General features: G+C 42.2%; 1 protein-coding gene across 1 annotated transcript; it reads left to right on the top strand.

Annotated features, from left to right (window-relative positions):
* Positions 1-6,788: 6,788 nt before the first annotated feature.
* Positions 6,789-8,759, top strand: LOC147659576 (uncharacterized). The gene is made up of 2 exons (XM_086951632.1): positions 6,789-7,003; positions 7,088-8,759. Exons 1-2 carry the CDS (start codon positions 6,789-6,791, stop codon positions 8,757-8,759), a joined length of 1,887 nt encoding a protein of 628 aa, XP_086807758.1.
* Positions 8,760-10,225: the final 1,466 nt, after the last annotated feature.

Genomic DNA, 10,225 nt, shown 5'->3' with positions numbered 1-10,225 from the left:
CCACAACTACACACACAACCACACACACAACCACACACACACAACCACACATACAACCACACAACCATACACACAACCACACACAACCACACCCACACCCACAACCATACCCACAACCACACACACAACCACATACACAACCACACACAACCACACACACAACCACACATACACAACCACACACACAAAACCACAACAACACACACAACCATACCCACAATCACACACACCTAACCACACCCATACACACAACCACACACACACACAGCCACACACATACACAACCACACACACAACCACATAAACAACCACACACAACCACCTACACAACCACACACACACACAACCACATCAACACACGCAACCACACACAACCACACACACAATCACAACCACACATACAACCACACACACAGAACCACACACACCCACAACCACACACACACACACACAGCCACACATACACACAACCACACACACAACCACACCCACAACCACACCCACAATCACACACACAACCACAACCACACACACACAACCACACACACACAACCACACATACAACACACACACACAACCACACACACATCCACAGTCACACACACACACAACCACACAACCAAACACACAACCACACACACACACAACCACTCACACAATCACAACAACACACACAACCACACACACACAACCACACACACTCGACCACAACCACACACACACAACCACACACACACACACAACCACACACACACACCCACACACACAACCACACACTCAGCCACACACACAGCCACACACACAGCCACACACACAACCACACACATAAACAACCACACCCATACACACAACCACACACATGCAACCACACACACAACCACACATACAACCAACCACACACAACCACACACACACACACATACAACCACACACACCTAACCACACCCATACACACAACCACACACACACACACACACAACCACACACACCTAACCCCACCCATACACACAACCACACACACCTAACCACACCCATACACACAACCACACACATGCACACAGCCACACACACAACCACACACACAACCACATAAACAACCACACACAACCACACAACCACACACACAATCTCAACCACACATACAACCATACACACACAACCACACCGTCAGTGCACACTTTCACCAGGCACAGACACCATCAGTCGTCAGTGCACGCTTTCACTGGGCTCAAAAACCACAAGCCGTCAGTGCACACTTCCACCAGGCACACACCACCAGACATCAGTGCACGCTTTCACCAGGCACACACACACCACCAGCCGTCAGTGCATGCTTTCCCCAGGCACACACCACCAGCCGTCAGTGCACGCTTCTACCAGGCACACACTCCACCAGCCGGCAGTGCACTCTTCCACCAGGCACACACACCACCAGCCATCAGTGCACAATTTCTACAGGCACACACACCACCAGCCATCAGTGCACACATCAATTGTTAACGCATCCACAATTAACTATTGTAGCAATCGCAGTATGGCGCACTTTACTTTTAAATATATTCATCTAAAGAGCAGCATGCCACCATTGCTACAAAAATAAATACACATTTTTTGTCCTACAATTTATAGACTTTTGTTGCAATTGGTATTGCAATATTTAGCAATGCCAATAGCTCAAACTTAATTAATGCGAGATCTATTGCATTGCAAATGCTTGTTTTTTATGGTCATGAGTCACCAGAATACTAAAAACGTGTCTTTTTATTTTCAAGGTCAATTGAGTAATGGTTACCAGCTTGGAAGCTCTGTTAATTCTTCAGTATTTGCCATTGATCTCCACACGTGACTGGTTTGAGTCTGCCCCTGCATTGTTCCCGATAACTCACACAGGTAAGGAGCTTGTAGCAGCAACATGATAACCCTGTACTCGTCTGTAAGAAGTGCGCTCCGAGGCAGGTATCCCATCATTTTTGTGAAACAAGCAAGCGCCAATATCTGCTATGTACATTTGTCAAAATAAAACACAATCAAATCACAGTATACTGTTCCGGAGGTTCAGTCCCAGCGTCATTTTCTGTAACTGAACGCAGACACCCTAGGAAGCATGTGCTTTTAAGACCAGTTGCGTTCACTCACCTGAAGGTGACATGCTTCATCATTGGGCTATACTCCTCACCAGGCCGCGCTACAATACCTGGCGGGCACCACAAGAGGGCACTTTGTCGCAGATCTTTTAATAAGTACGCCGGATGTGCATAGTAGGACAGAGGATGTTGTGTCATAAGATGTGTGATTGGTGAAAGTCTGAATATAAGATCAACTATTGACCATTTGCCGCAATATAGTTAATGTGATCTTCCTGGTCCATGTTGAGATTAAAAATAGTGGCAGAGAAATTGAGGACTAATGGCCCCTTTCACTGTGTGAAAGTGTCGATCACCTATGGACCTGCTGGTAAGCTGGGGTCTATACTTCAGGTCAACCTTTTTCATGCCTTGTGTAGTCATGGAGCAATCTGTTGGCATTTCATCAGGACCAAATATGGGAAAATGGGTAAATGTGACCTAATCTTCTCCACAGCGCGAGGAGCTCTGTAACTCAAAGCTCTGCGCCGTGCATAGGTGATAAGGTGCCTATTACCATCTTACTACCACAGGTGAGCGCTGTCTAACAGAGTGCACTAGATACGGTAACCACCCTAATATTCAGGCCGCATTAGAGGGCAACTGGTTTGAAAAGCACATGCTTCCTATGGTGTTCAGTTAGAGATCATGCCTGTGGGACTGAACCTCCAGAACAGTATACTGTGAGTTGATTTATATGAAGAATGTGTATACTGGACTGTCATTTTCCTCGTCTTCTCTTATGATATGTAAAATAAAACACAACGCACCTGGAGGCCAACAAATCTATTATGAATTGAATGCAAAAACAGCAAAAGGCCAAGCAAACTAACAAGTGACAATTGTCTTTGCAATGGACGAGAGCATCCACCCTGAAGCAAGTTGGAGTATATAAAGCTAAGGCTACACAATGTATTTTTATACACTTTTCCCCTAATACAAGTCAATGAAACATGAACACGTGATAGAAACAGTTACTGAAACAACACTAATGAGTAGGAGGCAGGATCTTCTCTCGAGAGGAATTTGAGGGGTCCGTGAGGTGCAGATAAAAGATACACAGACAAGCTGCAGAATTCACTGTTTCTGGAAACTACACTTCTGTTTGTCAATATTCAATTTACTACAAGATGCAAGAAAATGTGCAGATGGACATCACTAAATAAAATGGTTCTGGGCCCTAATAGAATCATGTAACTTTGCAGGCATATTAAGGCGAACAGACACATCAAATTAATATAAGAATATTGTAATTTGGTAATGTAATATATCAATGCACGTTGTGGCATACACGTGTAACCAATTATTGGTATTAAAAAACCCAGTATATCCAGTTATGCTTTCTCAATTCCTTCTTCCTAGAGGCCACCACTGCTGCTATCCAGCTGTATTCAGCAGTGCCTCCTGTGACCTATAATCCGGTATTTAATCAATACCAAAGGTCGTCAATGCTTCTAGCCAACTCCGGTCACTGGTGCCACTTGCACCCCACCACCCTTGGGACTGATATTCTTTTAGCCCCCTCGAGTCAGTAGTGGCCCCTTGGACCTGTATGTAAGCCTACTAGCCAGCTCCTGTTAGTACTGGCCCCTGGGACCTGTTATCATTCTAGCCAACTTGAGTCGTTAGTAGCACCTTGGGACTAGTGATCATACTAACCAGCTTCAGTCAGTATTGGCTCCCTGAGACCTATTATCCTGCTAAGTAACTCCAGTCAGTAGTGACCCCTGTACCTTAAATCCTGCAAATATTCAAAACCAGAGGTTAACTCTACAGCCAACCAGTTCCAGTCAATATTGACATGTATTGTTACCCTGCTTGTCATGAATACCAGAGGCTAGCATTGTTGCTAGCCCGCTCCAGTCCAGTCACCAGTGGCCCGTCACATATTATCCTCAATAGGATCAATGCCCAAGGCCCGTGCAGCTGCTAACCTGCTCTAGTCAGCAGTGACTTCCCAGACCTGTTATTCTGCATATAATCAGCAAGGCTTCGGCCATGATAACACTCACCCCACATCCTTATGGTATATTAGCAATGTAATTTATTTACATCATACGGTAGGTACCGCACTATTTCACACGATCCCAAAAACAAAGCAAATCAAATTTTGCCTAACTGTTCAGCACTCCACCATGTCAAAAATGACCAAATCACACGAAGCACTATAGCCTGCCACATCACATGGCACACTCAGCCACAACATGACAAGATACCACTGCAGGGATTTGGGGCCATTAATCCTCTGTTCGAGGCTTGTGTGCTGTAGATGCACATGCTTTGCATACTCCTGCCATCTTGTGTTGGGTCCGGATGTTTGCAAGTTGTTTTTCTTTGAAGAAGTCTTTCCAATCACGAGGTAAGGTGACCACCTTTCGGTGATAGTGTGCCTGGGCATCAACTCCATTGTTAGATTGTTTTTTACCCCAAATAGGTTCGGATGTGTATTGCTGCGCTCCGAAATCGCTCTTCGGGTTCCCCTCAGTGCGCAGTCCACTCTGTTATGTTATGTTATAAAGTTTATAGAGCGCACAGCTGCCCCAGCGAAGGGGCGTCCCGGAGCTAATCCCATGTAAAGAACAACACTGAGGGCGAGAAAGGCAGAGGGGAACTATTTCTCCGAAAATAGATACGTTTTAATGGCTTTCCTGAATTCAAACGCATCCTTCATCTCTCGAATGTGGTGCTTTGTGTCCTGGTTTTCTGCACCCAGTAAGTCCAGGTGCAGAAAAACCTAACAACTGATAATCAGGTGGAATAAAATGGACACATGAAAGTACGGCTTCATTTCATTGCCCTTGATTCATACTCTGGACCATAGTTGAGGGATTGGTCTAGGCATAGTCCTCGCAGCAAACAATAGGTTTGCTTGAGGCAGAGGCCAAAGCTCAAGTCAGGATACCAGGTACAAATAGGTGGTAACTTAGGGCAGGGGAAAACACCTGTTGTCCGTGGACGAGTAATTCCTGTCCCAGAAATCTACAGTACAAATTAATTAATGGTATATTTTTTTGTAATATCTGTTTGGTGCCAGTCCATATGACTTTAATATCTGCCTTTGGGATTCTATGTTACAACTCCATAGGGTACATGTATCCTTTGTGAGTTTAATAAAATGTTGAAAATTCGTCAAATCCTCACTCCTACATCCAAGTACTCTCAGGCTACCATTCTACACTCTGCTCTGTCTGGAAAACAGCTCAACATTTTCAAACTTCTGCATTGATTTGGCTTGTAAATTATATTTTTGGAAATGTACATGTGTTAACTATTTAATTGTAATACTATAGGTGATTGAAATTACGGACAAAGAAAGCAAGATTTAGCACTAAGCAACTGAATGTCAGTGCCATAAGAAGGATTATTTTGAAAAACTGAAGGACATCCAGCATTCTCCGTTTAAACAATTTCCAAAAATCTAGGTGTGGCGAGGAAAGTACTATACCTGTAAGTGAAGTCTCTAATTTTGCATTTCATTAACCCAGAGCAAAGCCATATCTGTGCACACAGCATCAGAAATAATGTAGAAAGACCACTTCAGCATCCTCATCTGAAATATTATCAGAAAGACAAATTGCCTCAGCATGACAGAATAACGTTCATCTAAAGCATCATGTAATTCCAGAGAGGAAGCACACACTGCATAAAAGAAAGTTATAACAAAAGGTATCTTCTGCATACCATCAAAGAAAAGACGCTGAACGAAGACTCTGAAGCTGACACGTTAAAAAGCAAAAGATTGGAAAATCACCTTTGTTCAACAACCATTTTTAACCAGTTACGCAGGTTTGAGACTATCAGCCTCTGGATAGAACACCACGACCCATTCTGCTCACTCTTGGGAAAACCTTAAAAATTCATCACTTTATTGTGTTCATGACCATCTCAGATTGTTTCCTTTTTATTGTGTACTGTTCTGTAATTCTATGTAAATCGCCTCAACAGTATCTGCTGTGCATGAGTGATATGTAAAACTGTTAAATATAAAAATGGATTAGATGAGCATCGATGAGCTATAGGTAATGTAAATAAATCCTCATCTTCAGAACTACAAACCTTAACCTTACGCCAAACATAGAAAGGGTAAAAGGAACTTATGTTCTGCGACTGGTGATCCACAATAGTACTGTGCACATTCTATCAACCTCAGTTACTGCCATTACACCAGTGCAAAAAGGTACTTAACAGTTTAATCATTAACTATCAGACCATCACCTTATTACTGCATTGATAAGAACCTATACAAATAGATTGGAGAAAAACTTCAGTCACAAAATAATTTGCTGCCGGACAGGCTATTACCTAAAGACTATTATCTGCTAGAACAATTTCAACAGGTGTTACAGGGCTGCTTCCAGACATATTTTGCTCAATTCAAGTGTTAAGAAGATTACACACAATTTCTTTTAGAGATAAATGCTGAACAATATCTAAACAAGCCCGACTCTAAAATCAGGTTCACTCTTCCCGTGGCATAATAGCAAGAGAAAACTAAACATAGAGATATTAACCCTAGGAATACACCTTATAAAAACACGGACTGTGAGAACAAATTCAGGGTTTAAACCCGCCCCAATCGTGACAAAATAACCGAAGTTGGGGGAAAAAGTTACTTATGCCAAGAAAAAAACCAGCCATAAATCTTATCTCACAGAATTTGACAGAATGCACAGTGAGGGAACCCACTTTCAGTGCAATGTATGCCAAAAAAGTTTCAGGCGTAAATCTTATCTCACTGAGCATAAGAAAATCCACACTGGGGCAAACCACTCTCTGTGCAAAGTATGCCAAAAAAGTTTCAGGCGTAAATCTTATCTCACTAAGCATATGAGAATCCACACTGGGGAAAAACCTTATCAGTGCTCTGAGTGCCAGAAAAGGTTTAGTATCAAAGCGAGTCTATGTCGACACGCATTAACCCACTCTGTGGAAAAACCTTACCAGTGCTCTGAATGCCAAAAAAGTTTCTGCCGTAAATCTAAACTCGCTGAACATATGAGAAACCACTCTGGGGAAAAACCTTATCAGTGCTCTGAATGCCATGAAAGGTTTTGTAACAAACAAAGTCTTTCTCGACATGTAATAACCCACTCTGGCAAAAAACCTTACCAGTGCTCTGAATGCCAGAAATGTTTCAGTGACAAAAACAATCTCACTCGGCATATAAGAACCCACACTGGGGATAAACCTTACCAGTGCTCTGAATGCCAGAAATGTTTCATTTACAAAAGCAGTCTCACTCAGCATAGAAGAGCCCACACTGGGGAGAAACCTTTTCAGTGCTCTGAATGCCAGAAATGTTTCAGTGGCAAAGGCAAACTTACTGAACATATAAGAATCCACACTGGGGAAAAACCTTATCAGTGCTCTGAATGCCAGGAAAGGTTTTGTTACAAAGATAGTCTTTCTCGACATGTAATAATCCACACTGGGGAAAAACCTTATCAGTGCTCTCAATGCCGGAAATGTTTCAGAGACAAACACAGTCTTTCTCAACATGCAATAATCCACACTGGGGAAAAACCTTATCAGTGCACTGAATGCCACAAATGTTTCAGTCTTAAAAACAGTCTCAATCATCATATAAGAACCCACTCTGGGGGAAAACCTTATAAGTGCTCTGAATGCCACAAATGTTTCAGTGAAAAAAACAATCTCAATCATCATATAAGAACCCACACTGGGGAAAAACCTTATCAGTGCTCTGAATGCCAGATATGTTTCAGTCATAAAAACAGTCTCAATCATCATATAAGAACCCACTCTGGGGAAAAACCTTATCAGTGCTCTGAATGCCAGATATGTTTCAGTCATAAAAACAGTCTCAATCATCATATAAGAACCCACTCTGGGGAAAAACCTTATCAGTGTTCTGAATGCCAAATATGTTTCAATCATAAAACAAGTCTCATTCAGCATATAAGAACCCACACTGGGGAAAAACCTTATCAGTGCTCTGAATGCCAGAAATGTTTCAAAAACAAACAAAGTCTTTCTCGACATGCAATAACCCACACTGGGGAAAAACCTTATCAGTGCACTGAATGCGACAAATGTTTCATTAAAAAAGACTATCTCACTTCGCATATAAGAACCCACACTGGGGAAAAACCTTATCAGTGCTCTGAATGCCTCAAATGTTTCAGTCAAAAAAGCAATCACACTCAGCATATAAAAAGAGGCCACGCTGGGGATAAACCTTATAAGTGCTCTGAATGCCACAAATGTTTCATTGAAAAAAGGAGTCTCACTCAGCATATAAAAAACCACACTGGGGATAAACCTTATAAGTGCTCTGAGTGCCAGAAATCTTTCATTTACAAAAACAATCTCACTCATCATATAAGAACCCACACTGGGGAAAAACCTTATCAGTGCTCTGAATGCCAGAAATCTTTCAGTTTCCAACACAGTCTCACTTATCATATAAGAACCCACACTGGGGAAAAACCTTATCAGTGCTCCGAATGCCAAAAATGTTTCACCATGAAATATCATCTCAATAGACATGTGAGAAGCCACTCTGGGGAAAAACCTTATCAGTGCTCCGAATGCCAAAAATGTTTCACCATGAAATCTCATCTCACTCACCATGTGAGAATCCACACTGGAGAAAAAAAATTATCAGTGCTCTAAATGTCAGAAAAGATTCAGAGGTAGAGATGGTTACAAGAGCCATAAAAAATACACACCATCAAAATAATTCTGTGCTCCAAGTGCCAGAAAAGAATCAATTTTAAACGAAATCTCACTCTACATGAGCAGACGCACACAGGGAAAACCATTACCAATGCTGTGAATGCCAGAAATTCCTGTTTGATAGGTACAGACTCACTAACCATAAGTTACTCCATACTGATGAAAACCTTATGAGTGCTCTGAATTCCCAGAAAAGCTGCAGAGAAAAACGCTATCTCACCATGAGAAACTCCACACTGGAGAGAATCCTTATGCCATAAAAGCTTGAATCTGAAAGACAGAGTTATGCTTCACGAGAGATCCCACTCTGGGGAAAAACCTTATGACTGCTCGAAATGCAAGCAAAGTTTTGGTTACAAATTACTTCTCACTTGTCATGAGCGAACACACACGGGAGAAAAAAGCCTTATGTGTGTTCTGAATGTCAGATAAGGTTTAGTCTTGAATATATTGTAATTTCACATGGGAGACTTCACACTGGACTAAAGCCTTATACAGGTGGAGAAAGCCAGAAACGTTTTACTGAGAAAGGAGATCTCACTAAACATGAGAAATGCATCCACACAAGGTGAAAAGTAAGGCGTATCTTGAGTTGCAGAAAAGCTTCTAACAACCTGACTTTACATGAGAGAGCACATATTGTAGTTGCAATAGGATTCATCAAGAAACTCTTGCAGGATAACTAAGGCTGCCCGCATGCAACCTCCAAAGAAATTTCAGGCCTGGAAATATTTTTTATTGCAGCAGAATCCACAATTTGAGTATTTGAAAGTTACAAAACTCTCAAGGTCTTTACTTTACACAATGAAGTGTTAGTGCTTGCAAAAATCAACTAATTGCCAAAAAAATTACAATAATAATGTCTTAAATTTTACTCCACCCAAAAGGTTTCTATTCACCCTTGTTTCTTAACATATGACTGATATCTATATTTTCATGATAAGATTAAGTATATGCGGATTTCCTCAATGAGGAACTCCGGACAGTGACAAAAAAAACTCTGGCAGTCTACGCGGAGTTCCGCGAGTAGCGGAGTGCGTAAGGGTCATGCTGTTCGTGGTGATTTTGATCTCCTGGTGTTTGTCCCGCCCTGTAAAAGTAATCGTGAATGGCACCATGTGCAGCACAAGAGGGTGCAGCTGCTTCTAGTCGAGCGGCAGCTTTGTCAATGCGAAGGAAGTTTTCTCAACTCAAGTGGTTGTGACCTGCCACGACCACTCGCATTGAGAAATACGACGACTCGCTTTGAGAAACCACCTCAGGAGGTTGATTTTACTCGCTAACTAGACCATGGCGAGCGCGAGCAAGGAAAAATCTCATTAGGAGGTGGATTTTCTTCGCTCCGGCACATAACGTTGAAGAGCGCAAGCGTAGAAGAAAACCTCGCTACGCTCCATGGAGCG

The sequence above is a fragment of the Lissotriton vulgaris genome, unplaced genomic scaffold (genome assembly GCF_964263255.1).
Source record: "Lissotriton vulgaris unplaced genomic scaffold, aLisVul1.2 SCAFFOLD_1911, whole genome shotgun sequence".
Taxonomy (NCBI): Eukaryota; Metazoa; Chordata; class Amphibia; order Caudata; family Salamandridae; genus Lissotriton; species Lissotriton vulgaris.
Note: the sequence above shows the minus strand (reverse complement) of the source record. Positions and strands in the feature narration are given on the sequence as shown.

Bases quoted from the DNA above. Each gene is read 5' to 3' on its own strand.
- LOC147659576 (XM_086951632.1), top strand. From the start codon at position 6,789: ATGCACAGTGAGGGAACCCACTTTCAGTGCAATGTATGCCAAAAAAGT. The intron at 7,004-7,087 runs GTTTAGTATCAA...ATGCCAAAAAAG, and splicing joins TGCTCTGAGTGCCAGAAAAG to TTTCTGCCGTAAATCTAAAC.